The 18,996-nt window shown below is 41.9% G+C and overlaps 1 protein-coding gene across 1 annotated transcript in view; it reads left to right on the forward strand.

Annotated features, from left to right (window-relative positions):
* The window catches only part of LOC126247999 (protocadherin-like wing polarity protein stan), a 368,259-nt gene that overhangs the window by 13,045 nt on the left and 336,218 nt on the right, over positions 1-18,996 (forward strand). The window contains exon 3 of the mRNA XM_049948622.1: positions 7,561-7,727. Coding sequence (XP_049804579.1) covers positions 7,561-7,727 — 167 coding nt within the window. The remainder of the gene's footprint in view (positions 1-7,560; positions 7,728-18,996) is intronic.

Here is an 18,996-nt window from a genome sequence, read left to right on the forward strand (position 1 = left end):
GGCGGTATTGGATATTACTCTCGCACGCCTCTAGTACGCATTGCCGGTACTTTAAATAGCCAGCGCTACATATCCGAGGTGCTGGAGCCAGTTGTCCTTCCTTACCTTCAGGGCTCGGCCACAGCCATATTTCAACAGGATAATGCGTGACCACACACGGCACGCATTGTCCAAAGGTTCTTCGTCAATAACCAGATTGAATTGCTTCCCTTTCCGGCTCGCTCTCCGGATCTTTCGCCGATAGAAAACATGTGGTCCATGGTTGCTCAACGAGTGACCCAGATTACATCCCCAGCTGCCACACCAGATGATCTTTGGCAACGTGTGGAAGCTGCTTGGGCTGCTGTACCCCAGGAACACATCCAACGTCTCTTTGACTCAATGCCGAGACGTGTGGCAGCGGTGATCTCCAACAATGGCGGCTACTCTGGCTACTGATTCTGGCAGAAACCACATGTCACAGATGTCTGTAAACATAATCATTTGATACTTGGTCAGCATGTTATCTACCAAATAAATTTTGTTGTGCTACCTCTTGTCTTTCTTGGTGTTGCATTTACGGTGGCCAGCAGTGTATGTGGAGCCAAGACTTATCCTGGTCTGCTACTTTCATACCGAAATAATACTGATAGGCAGTCTTTACAAGAGGCGTCAGATTGCGATTCTATGAGGAAAAAGTTATTTCACCACAAATATAACAAAAGTTATTCACCATATTTACACATTTTGTGGCATTTTTACAAATTTTACACTAAAAAAGCACTTGTGAACCAGAAATTTTGCATTAATTTGAGTAGGAACAACATGTAATTCACAGTCACAGCAACATTATCTATGTTTATGACTTACAAACAGCTGAAGAGCATTTGTGTTTTGTTATTTGACAGGTGTGCCAACTTCCATAAAAAAAAAAATCTCCCAAATTTAAAATCTTCACTCTAAAAAATGAAATGTCACTTTATCTTCAAAACAAGAGCTAATCTGTCATTTTTATGGTGATTTTTGAATTCAGCAGATGGAAATACATGTAAATTTACTATTTTTAAGCCCGAAACATTTTCATTGTTGCTCAGTGTTATTTTGCAGTTTAGTCTATTAACCTGTTCTACCATAAGTGCAGTTTTCAGGAAGTTATGAGCAATGTTCTCTATCAAATAAGTGCAGCAAATTTGCTGTAGCACTGAGAGCTGTAAATTTCTAGCTCTCCAATGCATCAGAATGCTACCAACCCTGAACCTCCTTGTATGTAGGGACTCCTTGAGCTGATTGCTGTGCACAGAATTTGCTGGTCTGCAACATTCAAGATCTATTTGACCTCCGTGGAACAGAAATCTCAATAACATTTCTTTGGACACTGAGTCACATGGGTATCCAGGCAGTGAACTTGACGTATACGTTATCAGTGGAGGGGGAGTGTGGTGAAGCATTGCCTTCCTCCACAACAGCAATTCACCGAGGAGTGGCTAATGTAACACACTACTAGTGAGTGTATTGCTTCTCATTTTAACCCTGTTTATGAAAGTGAAATGTGAGAGAAAATCAAGATGAGAAGCTTACTAAGATTAGAAATCTGACAACTTATTTGTACCACCTTCCAAAGACTTCAAGAGGCTAGAGGTACTGAAAACCTCAATGTTATGGCACTTTGAATCACAATCATTGTCATGAATGCAATCACTAGACAAGCCATTCTTTGTTTCTTTTGGAAATGGGATGCACTTGTTGTCCAGTGCTATTTATATGTTTATCAGAAGACTGCCTCTGTTCTGTCCTTATTGAGTGATGTGGCTGGACCTAGCAAAATGCACACTTTGCAGTGACAACTTTTTATTATCAGAACTAAACAAAGTAGACTAAACAACTCAATAACAGAAAATTGTCTGTCATGGACAACATGTCAGGGAGCAGGAAAGTGAGTTTTACATGGTTCTATGAGTTGAGTAGCTCATAGGCAGCCACTCATAACAACAGTGAAGAAGGGTCTTAGGAGCGGCTGTTGGAAGTGCAGTGGTGGATGTGGCACTCAGCGAAGGCAGCACAACAAATTGGGCAGTGAGAGTGACAGAAGCTGCGACAGTCAGGGTCCATTGTGGAGACTTAAGAGTGTTTACTGATTCAGTTATGCCCAGAACATGGCTAGCTCCAGAGGTTAAATGCTAACCTAAGTAATGCTGGCGGAACGGTATATCCGCAGTGTTATGACAAGTGACCACACAGACTTAATTAGGCTCCCATGATTGCAACACTATGTACAGTGACAGCATACCACATAGGCGTGCACCCAAATGCTGTGATGGTTGCAAGAGGCTTGACCGTACACAGTATTTTGACTTCTATTTACAAAAAGCCTCCCAGATGAGGTAGGGCCAGTACCTGACCATGAAACATACATGTAAGTGTGGTGACCAAAATATGCAGGGGGCAGCCGTGCATACACCACATCCCCCCTGCCTTAGAAAGAGATGGTGCAACCCTCTCATAGAAGCATCACACACAAGGGAAGGGGCACACCATGGCTGCCAAAACTGACTTCCAAACTTAAACTAAACAACAGTACAGTCAGCCAGTGTGCAAACATGTTTCTTAGAAATTACCGACATGTGGCTAAGAACTTTAACATGACATTGCATCGCACAAGCAATTAACTGAAGCAAAACATTAAACAGAAAAAGAACCCAGGCATGGCATGAAAATTTGAACAAGACTTCAAGATACAATGAACAAAACTGCTGAGCATGGGGTGTATGACCCATGACATCTAATAGACGAGAATAGAAAAAGTACATAAACACTGCATAGCAGCTGCGTGAATCGCAGTGCTATTTGCATGAAACGTACAGAATTGAACCACTAATTAACACAATAAAATTATCCCAACAGAACAAGCTGCATGGTACAACAACATTGTAAACAACCTGACCGAAGGTGTCTCCTTTTGATACACACAACACTCTTTGTCACATTGTCTTGACACGTTTCATGGACAAGCACCCTCAAACATTGTGGGGGAGAGTGTTTGCCTAGAGCCCATAACGAGGCGTGCACTTTCCTTGGCTGGAAGTGACTATCGATACAAAAATGTGCATCCAACCGTTCTGACAGTGAGTCGTCGTCTGTGTTCTGCTGATGAGAGTTCGAAAAGCTGACAACACAACTGAAAGATTTCTGTACCTGTGCTTGCAATAAAGCAAGCACTGCACTGCATACCATGTATGCTGTATGCAAGAAAATTCATCTCTACCTGTTGACAGCCCAGTCAATGGGGCAGATATGATAAGATAAAATTACGCACAAAACTGTACATGAAAGTACGCTGCAACTGAACTGAAACTTGAACCTGGAAATGTTGAAGAAACTTAGATCAACAGCATCAGTGAAGAGAATTCACATGTGTACAACAATTGAACGGGCTGCTTAAACTATGCAGAAAAGACAACTACTAACAAAGTTTTCACAAATATGCATAGACTGAGAAAACTGAGAAACTTGCCTCGTTGGAGGAATTGTGGAATGCAATGAACACCGCAGCCTACAAACTGTAATAACACAAGAAACAAAAAGAGACTCTCCCACAAAAAGAACTAGTACACAAGCAACAATCCAGCCCCTTGAAAACCACTTGAACCAACTTGAAAACGAAATGCCTGCTCCAGCAAAACTAGCTAGTCACAGCAAAATGTAGCAAAAACACACTTGAAAAATGCAGCAACATGAAACCTTTCTACCTTATAGCCAATGTTTCATCCTTTACTGAGCAGTGTTGCTGTTTGTAGAACGTTTTGCAGTGACTGCTGTTCATTACAAGAATTAAAGACAGTTAACTTCTGAGAGTAAAAAATCTTCACAACTTTATAACTGAACAATGCCTAGACGAGCAGTGAAGAGAGTTCTTCATGGACCAACAAGGCGAGGTGCTTATAGGCAGCCACTGATAAGCATGGCGAAGCAGTGCCCTCGGGATTGAGTGTTGGAAGCACAGTGGCAGATGTTCACGGTGAAGGTGGCACGACAACTTGGTGGGGGGCGGCCGTGGCAGGCGGTGTTCATTGTGGAGACTTGAGCAGTTCTTGATCCGTCATAGCCCGGAACTTAACTGGCTCCAGAGGTGGAGTGCTAACCAAAGTAAGCCAGCGGAAGGATACATCAACAGTGTCAAGAGGACACATGTCCACTTGGCTGTAAGTAGGCTCCCACGATCGCAGTGCTGCTTTCGGCAGCTAGCTTGCAACATAGTGGAGTGGTTGGCGTATCCGGACACTGTGGTAGCTGCAAGAGGCTTGACTGTACCCTGTACCTCAACTTTTATTTACAAACAACCTCCCACATGAGGTAGTGGCTGTACCTGGCCCACAAAACATACACATAAGTACAGTGGTGGAAATATGCAGGGGACAGCCCTCCATACACAACAGCCTTTGTTTAAGATTTTTTTGGTCGAGGGCAGTTATATAAGGATTTGTAGATAATATATAAACCATAGGAAGAATATTGTATCATTCTCACTCCAGTACTTTGAAAGTAATCAACATAAAGCAGAATGTAGGACTGTCAAGAGGACCCCTGTTGCGTGCTTGGACAATTCAAACCCTGTTGTGAAGATTGTACTGTGTTTAAAGCATACTGTCCTAACTTTGACACTGAGCAATGCAATTGTCTTGCTCACCTTCAAGTATCGTAACATCTCTATGCTTCACCATAATTTTGTCTTCAGATATTGTTCCTTATAGGTTTTATTGGACATGCCAGTGAAGTAAGTAATGTTTGATCACCTGTTACAGTATTCCTTATTTATAGAGGCATCTATTTTAAGATTTCTCGAGTACATTGGGCATAGTGTCGTCATCTTGTTCTTTAGGATGCAGTGTTTTGATAACCAACCCTGCCATTAATACCTTCTTTGCTTATCTTCTAAATAACTAATGTAATGCTCATTAGGTTGTTGTGGAATGGTCATTATAATATGAAAAATAAATAAACAAACTTACCTGAACTGCTCTCACAGTTATTGGCCGTTAGTCTCTCCTCACTTGTAGCTGATGGTTAATCTTTCCAGTCACAAAAGTGAAAAGACTATTGTCAATTAGGATGCAGGTGATGGTAAGAGCAAAGTACATCCTGAGAGAAAATTCCCACCACTGTTGTTCACAAGCAGTTGGAAGGAAGTTTCTTGGATGGTATATTATGCATGACCATAGCAACTGAAATGACACTAGGGTCCTATTAACTTCTTCAGGGTGCTGATGAACAGGATATTGTGTGTAAAACAAGTTTGTAGTTGTCCAGTCATTCTGACCAATAGCCTGGTAATAGCTATTGGATTTATTTCTGGCATTATATGTCACTCCTAATTATGAATTTGACATCCTGTTTCATTCCACTCAGAACTTATGCACCTTACTCTTTCATTTCCTTCTTTTCTGTATTTTTCTGATGTAGAAATTGTAGATAAATTTGAAATTTAGATTCCATCAAATTTTTAAATATTTGTGTGGACACCAACCTAGCACTGGTTGTTTTATACTGTGGTCATATATCTGTTTCATTCAGTGACTGGTAAATAAACACTTGTGATTTATTGCATAAATTGCCTATATTAATTTTTTTACATCCATTTTCTTGATTAACAACAAAAAAGATTGTGTTATCATAAAACAGGTTATTGTATGAATGGTGCAAAGTAGTGTACAGTGTACAACAAAATGCTTTTCTTTTGTATCTCAGGTGACAGCATATATGGAATGTAATTTTAATATTCACTTTTCTGTTTTATAGCATAACATCTCTTTTTCCTTACATGAGAAATTTGTAACACACACACACACACACACACACACACACACACATATGGTCCATTTACTGCTATGAGATGTTATGTTGGAGGGAGGGGGGGGTGGTGGTATAGGGAGAAAGAGGTGGGAAACAGGATGACATGGGGAAGGGGTGACAGATAGCTTGGATGGAGGCAGCAGGTGTGTAGGATAGGGCATTTGCAAGGATAGTTCCTGTCTGCATATTTCAGAAGAGCTGGCATGGGTGGTGATGCAGCTATTGAATTTGAGTATGTTGCACTCAGCAGCTTGTTGGGGCCATTTGGTGGTCAACTCTGTTCTTGACCACAGTTTGACAGTGGCCATTCATTCTGGTGTACAGCTGGTTGGTTGTCATGCCCACATAAAATGCTGTGCAGAAATTGCAGCAGATCTGGTGTATAATGTGGCTCTTTATACAGGTGACCCTGTTTCTGATGGGATAGGATAAGCCTTTGACAGGACTAGAGTAGGATATGCCAGATGGGTGAACTTTGTAGGACTTGTACTCGCATCTTCCATGGGAGTGGGATGTGCCACAGAGATGGGCCCAGATGATGCGTAGCTTGTGTGGTCAGTGGAATTCCACTTTAGGAGAGGTGGGAAGAATCATGGGTAGGATGTGCCTCATTTCTGGGCATAATGGTAGGTAGTCAAAGCTCTGGCAAAGACAGTGGTTCAGTTGTTCCAGTCCAGGGTAATGCAGCGGTCCTTTGCATCTGATCATTAGGGCTGATGGGAGGATTAGGAGTGCGGGAATATCTGGCAGTCTAGGTCTAGTTGGTTAGTGCCCGTCTATGAAGACCTTTGTGAAAGCATCAGATGAATTGGAGTTGCTTTTTGGTGTGGAAGGGTTGACATCTGTCAAAATGAAGATGCAGTTGGTTGTTAGTGGGCTTGATATGGACAGAGTTATGGATGGAGCCATCAGAGAGGTAGAGGTAAATGTCCAGGAAGGTGGGATGTTGGGCTGAGGAGGACCAGACAAAGTGGATGGGAGAGAAGATGCTGATATTGTGGAGGATGTCTTGGTCCTGGGTCCAGATCATGAAGATATCATCAGTCAATGTGAACCACACACAGGATTTGGTGTTTCAGGGGTCTTGGAAGATTTACTCTAGATGACCCATAAACATGTTGGCATAGGAGAGGATAATGTAGGTGCTCGTGGCTGTGCCACGAATGTGTTGCTGTAGCTTCCCCTCAAAGGAGTAGTAGTAATTGGTAAGGTGTGAAAGGAATGAGGAAGTGTGTTTGGTGTCATAAGGATTTTGGGAGAAGCCGTGTTCAGTTGCAGCAGGGCCATGGGCATGGTGGATGTTGATGTGGGGGAAGGTGGCATCAACACTGACTAGTAGGGATCCAGTTTGTAATGGGATGAAGATGGTTGAGAGTCAATGAAGGAAGAGGTTTGTATCTTTGATATGAGGGTCCTGTTTATGGACCATCTAGAGGCGTGTGTGTGCACGCGTGTGCGTGCGTTACTCAGGGAGTGATCTACTTTACTCCTAAATTACTTGCATTCTGGCAGAAAAACCAAATTTGTATGTTATTTTCTTTACCAGTAAAGTAGTTACAGCTTCATATGAAAAGGAAGCCACAAAGGTTTACAGTTATGGGACCTCGGAAGCATAATATAATCATGATGCGAGTTGTATAGCTTTCATTATTATTCGCAAGCATGAAGCATATATTTCTGCATTTTTATCTACTTTGTTCAGTGTTTCATTTGATGCAATTGTCTATTTAACAGGGCTGTAGATGCTGACCAAGGAAATAATGCTGCAGTAAGATATGCTATCATTGGGGGAAATACCCAGAATCAATTCAGTATTGATAGTCTTAGTGGAGAAGTGTCTCTGATGAAACCTCTTGATTATGAGACAACTCGAAATTATAGACTGGTGATACGCGCACAAGGTAATTATTACATTAAAGTAAGGTCTGTGTTCAGAACTGTCAATATTTATTAAAATTTTGTTAATATGTGATTCACTTGAGTTCTGAGAAAATTGTGCAAAAAAATTTATTTCCTTTCTATCGCCCATATGGTCATTGCCAGTCCTATGCATCTATGATTTCTCAGAAAAATACACTGTAAAGACTCAGGAGTACATGCCTTTGCGGTAATTGTTGAAGATTACTTTGTAGATACACACAGCTACTTCCGGGGGCTCAAAATATTAGAAGCCAGCTTACAAAGCTAAGTGCTGTATCTGGTGGTTTTGTATCAGAATTTTGAAACTATAAAAAACTTTGTTTATGAGGAATTGACTCATTAAAAAAAAGTATCATTTTTGCTAGAGTTTGTTATATATGTTGGGAAAAGTGGCATTATTGGGTAGAATAATTACCACATCTGAGAAGATATGAGGTGGGAATATGAACCTCTCTAGATATTTTACTGAACTAATGTTTTTGTCCATCTTCACAGATTTGTCATGTGCAAATATAATTTATTTATGCACACAATGTAATGATTTATTACAAACAAGTAATCGTAAGACTGTTAGGAACATCTGTATCAGTACTTCAGTTTTAGCTCAGAAAATCAAAGAGTTTTGGCTGCATGCTTGAACTTGTAGGAGATGATTCGCTGTTTACTTTACTGCCCCCCTTCACCCTCACCCCTACCCCCTCTCTCCACAGCTACACCCCCTCCTCCCCAAGCTCACCGGCATTTGACATTGAAACTATGGTGCCCAAAGCGAGTTGTGACTTGCTTTACACTTGGAAGTACGGACGGTGACACTGTAAGACTCGGTGTGTCCAACATGCTTGCAGAACTACATGTAGCTACCTTCTCGATGTTAGAAGGGGAGCAGGCTTGTTTGAATCTGTCAGTGGATATTGTGACAGATGAGCCTTTGATATTGACATGAAACATTTTGTTGTTGCTTGCTAATATTGTGTAGGGACCACGGAGAAGTTTTTGAAGAGCATGATGTCAGACAAAAGCTCCTTTGCATGGTTTTAAATCACAGAAAATGAATGGTCATTGATTAGAATGTTTTTCAGAAATCACAGGGTGGAGCTTGTGAATCTGTGATGAAAATGTTGAGCATAATCTGAGGTTTCAATAACAGGTTATTTGACTGTTTTCTGGACATCGCCTTAAATTGTTAATCATTTCTTTTTATGCTGGTAAGATGCTTTCTTCTTCTTTGAATGTCAACATTGAAAAAAAAAAAAAATGAAATTCAAATAATCTGAAAGCCCACTAAAATGCTCCATTGGAATTGTGTGGTGCCTGTGACGTCACTGGCTGGCTTGCTGGTCCTGCATTCTTAAAGCTCTTTCATAGTGCTTTCTTGTTTTGAATTTACGTTTTGGAAGATGGGTAACAAATGGTGTTAGTACCACATTGTACAAATACATCTATAAAAACTCATGAAAAATTGTTTTTGAGTGTTCCAAAGAGTGAGAAGATGTGTAAAAAGTGGTTCGACTTTGCTGGAAAGTGCCACCACATCAATTTACAAGTTCCCCAATGTAATTAAAAATGTCTTGCACTCTGAAGTTAACTTTAATTCACTTCGGAGATATGCTTTCCCACTGTCGCAAGGAAGGACAGCGTCATTCAACAAAATTCAACTCACAGAGAAAATTGGAAGAATTGACTGATATTATACTAAAAGTTACAAGCGTCATTTAGTAGGTCCGTTGGGAGAGCAGTGGTCTGTACTTCTTTATAAGTAGTTATTCTTAGAGTGATGGTTCAAATCTGGCCCAAAAGAATATTTTAACTTGTTAGTAATTGACACAACAGTCTCTCATATGAAAACCAAATCACAATTACAAAACTTCACCTCACCAATTTGAAACATAGTATTGTCGATTTTTCCTTGCCGTTTACATGCACTTACATTTGCAATCGCTGTTCAGAAATGTCACCTTCAAGAAGATTTTTAGTTAATGTAGCTATGCATTTTTTTACTTTATTGGAAACAATCCTTATTTTATCTTTGTATTGGCGAACTAGGATCCCTATTCTCTAAATTTTCATCATTTTATGTAAAGATAAACTAAGTCTGCTTCAGACAGTGACGTTAGTTTCCACTCCCAAACATCATAGCTCCTATGTTTGTGTTGCATGCATGGTGTACATGCTTTGTATCTCTTCACATACAAAATCTCATCATCCTACACCTTGTTATATTGTGGACAAGTGGTGATACCTTCACCACTAGCAATGCTGTCTAAATATTGAATGTATGTACACAAATTAAATACATTTGTCCTCAGCTGTCCATTTCTCAGACTAAAATTAATGCAATACTGTATATAATACATCCCAGCATCTAAACAACTGCCACAATCATTTCTTGATAATGCTCTCTTTGTATTTCACATAACATTTTAAAAATTTTACAACCCAACCAGGATTCAAACTTAAAACCTTCTGCTTCATAATCATACATATTATCTGTTGTGCCACGGAGGCCCACAACAGGTGTAGCACTGTTGGGTTGCCTTGTATACAAAGAAATCGGAACTAAGATTTGCCAAGAATTTTATTGTGCTTTGGTTTGTAGTTCATGACTGATAGACAACAGTCTATATGTTAGACAGGGACTCACTTGTAAAACAGTCTACAATTCCATAGTTTGAACGATTTTAATGATGTTGCAGTGAGAAGGGAAAACAATATCCGTCCTTGCACCTGTCTCCACACTAATTGGATGGAGAAAAATGCATCAACTTTCAGGTTTCCACTATCACCATTCACAAAATTACTATCTGTTGTTACTTCAAAGATGTAAATGCTTTTTCCATCACTAAATAGCTAAACCGTTTGCAGCCGAGTGACTTTAACTAACGGTCGTATAACACATGTAGTGCTTTGCCCTATTCCAAGTCTGTGATGTCACCAGAGCTTAACCAGCAATGGAGCATTTTCGATCACATGACGAAATCTTGAAATTTGATTTTTTAAGCTTTAATTACATAAAATTAACTGATATCTTGTGAGAATATTGACCAAAAATGCTATTTGTATGTTGTAATCACTCAGAATAACAACAGTTTCTTAACACAGGAAAATAGCATATCAATAATAAAGTTTGATGTGTCAGCAAAGAACTCTCCCACTATTCAAAGTGTCTGCCCATACATTAATTCAGCTGCTGTTGCACTGAGATCTTCTTTGAAGGCTGTCTGAAGGTGTAGTAGAACAATATGTGGGCTGTCAGTGCAGTGCTCTGTGGCATGGCATCTGAACAGGGCTTTAATTGCTGATAAAGCTGCTCCACAAGATCATAGCAGCAGGGTGGTATACACAGGCTCGAATACAGTTCATGCTGAGTAATTCTGATGGTGCTTTAAAGAGATATGACTGGACTTGGTTGCCATGATCAGTAGTGACACGGAGAGAAACCACAAAGTGCAGGATCCACTCATGGAATGAGGTTGTGGCACAGTTGGTGCCATTGTGTCTTTCATAGGCCAACGAGAGAAATCGTCAGTTGCTTTCAAGCAGTGTTTGTAACATTCCGACGGTTGCAAAGGTTCAATGAAGTCAGTGTGGGCATGTTCAGAGCATTATCTCAGTGGGACAAATGTGCCAAGTGAAGCTGTTACGTGCTGAATTATTTTGTTGCACTGACAAGCATTGTACGGTTGAAAAAATGCCTTACAACCTTTTTTAATACTGCCCAAATAAATGGCATCATCATCAGTCTCATGGTACCTCTTACTCCTGGCTGAGACTGACTGAGAAGAAACAAAATCACTTGTTTGTGCAAATCAGCAGTAACTAACATTTGCACATGTGGCATTGATACAGCAAATCCAAGTACTACACTTGATTTTGGTATTTAGATGCGCTGGAACTGTAAGCCCGGCAATGCTTTAAGGCATGCTTTCTGCCTTCAGGTTGCTGTTAGTTTCCTGGCCATTGGCAAGTGCTATGAAATCAAGTTCCTTTGCAACTGCATCAGTGTGAGGTAATGCATCTGGTGGTCCATTCTGCTGGCCATCAACATGATGACTGTCAGTAGTACATTACCCAGTGGAATCCAGATGTTGTAACTGGTGTGGTGATGCCTTTTGTGGCTTCTGAAAGAAAGCAAACACAAGTAGTGTATGATTTGTGAGGAATGTAAAATATCTGCCTTCAAGCATGTGCCTAAACTTTTTGATTGAGGCATACACTACATAGAGCTTGCAGTCATATTGTGACCAATTTGCTTGCAAAGATAATAATTTCTTATTGAAGAAAGGTAAAGATTTGCCAGTCATTTTGCATATGTTGTTGTAACAGGGCTCCAATTGCAGTTGATGATACATCTACCACAACTAAGAGAGGTATGTCAGGAAGAGGAGGAGTTAAATCAAGCCTCTGCAATAGCAGGTTATACTTTGACCAAGGATGTCAGTCCACTATAGAATGTCCAGGTTTAAGTGGACTTTCTACTATTTCATTGAAGTTCTGCCAAGAATGCAAGATTGCATATAAAACTTTATAGAAGTTGGTTAAGCCAAAGAAATGATGTAATTCTCATATTGTATTGGGTTGGGGAAACTGAGAAATAGCTTTCACTCTGTCTTGAGGTAGCAGTAATCCTTGTTTGTTGATAAGGTACCTAATCACTAAGCCATGTTCTTGTAGTTCAGACACTAGTTGCTGTGGATGTGCTAGATGGTCTGCCTCACTAGATGACATTACGAGCAGATCATCGAGGAAGACGTTGAAAAAGTCAACATCTAGTTACTTCATCCTTGAAGCACAGGAAAAAGTGGGTGGCATTGCACAGTCCAAATGGCATTCGCACTAATTCGTGAAGTCTGAATGAAGAGCAAACAGCAGTTTTAGATACATCTTCCAGTACAATTGGTATATGATAAAAAACATGGACAAGGTAGATTGTGGTGAAAGCAGTCTTACTCTGATTGTACAGAGCAAAGTCTTCAATATGTGGTGGAGGATAATGATCAGGTATTGTTTTGGCATTAAGCTAACAATAGTCACAACATGGACGTCACCCGTTTTTCTTCTTAGGAACTAGCTACTATTTGAAGTGTGATAGATCCTTTGTGCTGATGTAAAAGAAAACTCTTGCTTTGTCATCTTCAGTTGGACATAGATGAAGAGGCTGTGCTTGAACTGATAGTGAACTGTGGAAGATTACTTTATAGACACAGGCTGACTTCTAGTGACTGCTACTTCCAGGGACTCAGCTAAAGTGCTGTATCTGGTAGTTTTGTATTACAATTTTCAAGCTATAATAATATGCATTTCCAAATAGCTGGCACATTTTTTAAATTAATTTTTTTTAAAGTATCATTTTTGCACGAGTTCATTATAGTATGTTGGGAAAAGATACATTGGTGGGTAAAAGAGTTACCATATCTGAAAAGGTATGAGGTGGACATATAAACCTCTCTAAATATTTTACTAAACTAACGTCTTTGTTCATCTTCAAGGATTTGTAGGGCGCAAACGCAATTTATTTACACGCACAGTGTAATGGTTAATTACAAGTTCATCTATATCAATACTTAATGACAATGGTGTAGTGACAGTGTAATGTAAACCTTTGAGTGTGTTATCAGTGCTGTACTAGTGAATGTACAGGTGACTGCAGGAAACTGATGAAGCAGGTTATTGTACAGTGAATCACCTGCAATCACTTTGATGCGTGTTGTTGGCCCATTACTGGTGCCAATGAGTAGACAGCTGTGTTGTAGTATCAGCAGGGTGTCGACTGCAAAGATCTGAGAAGTTCGCTCCAACAGTTGGGTACAGCACTTCAGCAGTAATGAATCGCCGTACAAATTCTCATCAAAGATTGAAATTAAGATATAAGCTGTGTAACAGTAAATCCTAATGGAACATCCATTCACAGTATACAGGTGATTGCCATTGGTATTCTGCCATGGAAGATGAGAAGAAGGGTTAACTGGGAGATCAGCCCTGCCCAGTGAGAAATTGCAGCTTAGCAGAGTGCTTTGTTATGAACAGTCAATGGCTGAATGGTTTGAAATCAGTCACTACTACTATTGATTTCTGATGGCGTTTCCCTTGTCATGGGGTGGTTGTCACTGCTGAGATTCAGCTCAAAATTTTTTGTGATACCAGCAGGTTTTTTCCCTGGTGTACGAACACTTGTTTCTGCCGGAAGAGCATCACCATCATGACGCTTATGTGGAGTGCTATATTTGTAAGACTGATAGACAGTTCAGCTGCTTGTGCTTGCAGTGCTTCCAGAGATATCTCTGTTTTGGCAGAGGCAGTTACAGTGCTCGTCAAAGAATACATCTCGACTAATCTGTCAGCAATTTAAGTGAGAATATTAAGGTTACCAGTGCAAGTTGTGAGCATTTTGTGTGAATCCGCAGGTAAGTGCTAGAGCCAAATATTCTGCAGAACATCATTGCTAATTTCATTGCCCGCCAGCATGTGAAGGTGATGAAGCGGTTGAGATGTGTGGTTGCTGAATTCTTCATGAAGGAGCAATTTTTCAAGTTGTTCAGCTTCTGACTACAATAAGTGTGTTGCAAGCACTTGCTTGATAGATGCGTGTTTTTCAGTGCTTGGCAGTGAAGCTAAGCTCTCAAATGGGGCAAATCACAGTACTAGATTGACCAGAAGTGCAACGGTTTCACCACAGTTGGACCGACAAGCACATTTCTTGCTGGTAATGCTGTGTTTGTCATGACAAGCATTGTCTGTGCAACACAATTGTTCATGAGAGATTCTGCGTGGCATAGTTGACACGAAAACTTAAATATAATGTGCTTTGTCATTCTGGTGTCTGACTCAATTTTTCCAGGGTGTGATGCAATCACACTGGCTCATGATTCATGAATTTGGGGCCACCAGATGTCATGTGAAAATACAAATTATCTACGCGCACAACGTAATGGGTGATTACAATGAGTAATCATAATCGTAAGATTTGCTAAGATTGTGTATTTTGTTTTTAGCTCAGAGGCAGCCCAAGAATCTAAAAGTTTATATTGCACACATGAATTATGTAGCAGACAATTCACTGGTCACATTACTGTCCAAAGATTATATTAAAGTGCTTTATTTGTTTGATGTGAATTTGAAAGATATGATGGCTTTAATATATGCAAAAAGCGTGACAACGCCGCTATTCAACACAGTCGGTGCAGTACTTCATAGGCCTACAGTGACTTGATAACAAACGTGGAACAGCTTGCCGTGAATGGAACTAACTCGCCATGCAAATTGAACTGAGGATGTGGAGCACCCGTACCTATGGAAATATGCACATAACAGTAACTCAGCATGTGGCTGGCATGGACGGCTAATGAATTATCACACAACAATTCTCCAGCATGAGTGCTAGGCTGGGTCCTCAGTGTACTAACTCCACAGGAGTGCTTCCTTGCTCCGCTTACTGCCACTTGCAAGTTAACACGGACATTAGCAGATCTGCGAATATAACACAAGGTGTGTGCCCTCCAAGGCAGATTCTTGAACTACTCCACTGTTCTACTGATGCCAATTCATCTGCCTCCATTAGAATGTCTGCTGGTGGAGATACTAAACCCATCCCCCCTTAATAAGCCATGTATGGCCAAAAATGACCAGGCTTGGGTCACGACCTCTTGTGTGGAACTGGAGAGAGTGCCGGGGAACCCAGCAGTGGACCGATTGCCGAAGGAGGCAACATAGACACCGCCAAGTCCGACAGAAGAGTGGAAGGACGTGGAGGCTGCAGCAGTGACGAGTCCACCAGTGGCAGTAGGGAGGAGGCCACCTATGTTGTCAAAGAGGGAGAGGAAGTGGAAGCGGAGGGGGGGGGTGGAGGGTCAAAATCCTCCACAATGGCAGGTGGAGACATGAGCAACACTGGGTCCAAGGGTGTAGGTGATGGGAGGCAGGTGGTGGGTGCGAAGGCGATGGCAACATTAGGGCATGCTGCCACAGGTTGGTGCCTGCTCTGGCAACAACGTTGCAGTCAACTCTCTCACTCAGCCAACTGGAAGGATGCAGAGGAGATACTTCATCTGGGCTTGGGTGCAGATGCTTGGCATGATTAGTCAGCAGCTTCCCACCAACATCCGCCACAAACAAGTGCCGACCTTTGTGGCCCACCTGACACCCAGCAGCAACTCCAGCTGCTGGCTGGAGGACCAGACCTAAACAGCGGCCACAAGAGGAAAACGTGGCGTGCCATGGTGATCCACGGCATGAAAATCAGTGTCCATCCAACAAATACAGGAGACCCCACTGCTGGTGCCCAGGCAAGCGTTCCACTGAACTGCACCTGTTGACCAGCGTCTTCCACTGATTAGCCAAGAAAGTTGACAATGCATTGTCACAGGAAGAGGCAGACGTAGACTTCTTCATTTGGGTCTTGAGTGTAGCCAAAAAGTGCTCCACCTCAGAGTTAGAAGTCAGATGAAATGGGGCTATAGCCATATGCTGAATACCATTGCAAAAGTCTTCAAACTGCCACCCACTGCTTACCATTACTGTGCACAAGGGTGCTGTCTGATCTCTCAATGGCAAAACTGACTGACAATGCACGAACAGTGGCAGTTGACAACTTGGGCGATAAGTTGGCTACATATGGGAAATTTGACAACACACTGGGCACCAACAACCACATGCTTCCCAAAAATGTATTGAATCGATGTGTACCCTGTCCCAAGAGTGCTCTGGGACGACCATGGAGACAACTGGTGTGGAAGTATGTCCTCGTTCTGAGCACAAGCCCCCAAAGGCCATACCAAATTTTCAATGCCATGATCAATCACTGGGCTGTACATCTAATGTCGCACTTACACCTTCATCTGAGTCGTACCCTAGTGTGAAGCATGCAGCAACTAGACAATATGATGTTGCAGTGCCGGGACTCAGCCCTCGACAACATTGCTCCTTTGTGGTAAGTAAGAGTATCTAAAGGACCTCCTGAACAACATTGAGTTGAGAATGGAGGAGAAAATATCCACACCTGATGAGACACACTCTGGCCAACTCTCCTGAACTGCTGAAACAATTTTCTGGAATAGTGAGTCAGTGACTCATGTGCTGTCCATGGAAAATCTGGCAGAGTCTGCTACAAGGCGTCATCCTAATGCAAACATGAGAGCCTCTTGCTGGTTGGACCCCAACGGTAGCGGCAAAAATGCATCAGCAATGGCGTGCTGGGCAGTGGAGTGGTGACAAATGTCATAAGAATAGTTATTCTGAGAAAGAAGGCTCTCTGCTGCAACCGGTTGACAGTCCTATCTGGCAGCATGACACAAGGGCCAAGTAAGGAAACCAACAACTTGCGGTCAGTTATGAACAGGAACTTTGCTCCGTACCGGAAGATGTCGAAGTCTTTGACCCTGAAAACAGTAGCTAGCGCATCATTTTCCACCTGTGTGTAGTTCTGATACTGAAAGCATCTTCGAAGTGCAAGTGATTGCTGTTCAGGTTCCAGTGGGGCAGGACGACACCTATGTTAAAGACCAGGGAGAAAAGGTTTACCAGATGTAAAAGAATCCAAACAGGGGTTACAACACAAATGCTACTTGAGAGACTGAAAAGCCCATTGGAAATCCACAGACCAGACAAACTTAATGTCCTTCTGCCAAAGCCAGTTAAGAGGCTGGCAGACGGTGCAGCCTGGGGAATGAACTGAGCATAATATAAAATATTACCTAAAAAAGACTGGAGCTGTGTAAAGTCATTGGCCTCTAGTACCTGACAATGGTCTTGATGTGGTTGTCCATGAGAGTGATACCACCTTTATTAAGCACATGATCCAAAACAACTACACTTCACGAGGAGAAAAACTACACTTATTCAGCTTGCAAAGGCCATTCTGTAGGAGGCGTTGGAAAATTGACTGAAGGTTCTGTAAATGCCCGTCACCCAAATATCATCAGGTTAACTGATACAACAGAAAATATCCTGAATCAACTGCTCCAAATATTGTAGGTAAATTACCGGCACAGATGAAATTCTGAAAGACAAGGTGATGAAACAGATAAAGCCCAAAGGTATGTTCAGGACCAGGAAAGTCCAGGGAACTGTCCACAGTGGCAACTGCAGGTAAGCATCGCACAAGTCAATGCAGGAAAAATACTGACTCTCTGACAATTTCATCTTCTGCGGAATAGGATACGAATCCGCAGCACATTGCACATTGACCATCTGTTTAAAATCACACCTAAAGTGGATGGCGCCTTTGGGCTTCTGAATTACCACCAAAGGAGTAGCGACTCAGCCTTTACCTTGTCATGCATTATGAAGGAAATTGAGTGGGGGCAACAAAATTTCAGGATCACTGCTGGCGTGAGAGAAACATACCTCAAAATTGTCTGCCTGGCCCAAGATATTCTCAAACAGTGGGCTATATGACCACAGTAAAGAGTCCAAGTCACGAAAAGGAATGGATTGGGACACAAAATTCATGATTTGAATGGTGAAAACAGGAAAGATGTTGGGTCTGAAGATATTTTGGGCCAACGGTGAATAGACCACTAACAATGTAATTTGGCATTCCACATTCTTGTAATGTGTGGAGATGGAGAATTGCCCTCGCAAGGGAATGCACTGTATGTTGTAAGACACAACCTGATGGAGTGGCTGGAACTCTGATCACCCCAACATCCTTTAAGTATCCAAATCAGTGAGACTGTCTGATGCCCCTGTGTCTATTAGAAATTCGACCAGTAGCCCATCCACAATCAGTGCACGAAAATACACTGCGGTGACATGCATGGGGCCTTGGAGGCAGCCCCCAAGTCCAGTGAAAACACCATGGTGCCTGATAATGGACTCATGGCCTTTCAGCTTGCCAGGTGACCTATCCATCAGCATACTCCACACATGACCCCCACATGCCACAAGTGACAGTTGGGGCGAGACCACTGACATGCCCAGCGAGTAGGGGGAACGATGCCGAGGACCTGAAGATCACTGCTGGCGGGAATTACGACACTATGATCGGTGTGAACCTGCTGAGGTAAGACAGGGTGTGCCGTGACATCTCTACATGGGCATTTTTAATGGCAGCAACACAAGGCAACTAGGCATTAGGTGAGGCCGCCAGGAATATCCCATGGGGTACCAAGGTCTGTTTACCGTGCACACCCAATTGAGCCATCTGCAACTATCAGGAAGGATGTCCCTCACTGCCACCATAAGCTCATACAATTCTGCAATTTGGGCAGCATTAGCTAAAGAAGGGTTGGACAAGGTCAACACCCTCATCTGAAC

The sequence above is a fragment of the Schistocerca nitens genome, chromosome 1 (genome assembly GCF_023898315.1).
Source record: "Schistocerca nitens isolate TAMUIC-IGC-003100 chromosome 1, iqSchNite1.1, whole genome shotgun sequence".
NCBI lineage: Eukaryota > Metazoa > Arthropoda > Insecta > Orthoptera > Acrididae > Schistocerca > Schistocerca nitens.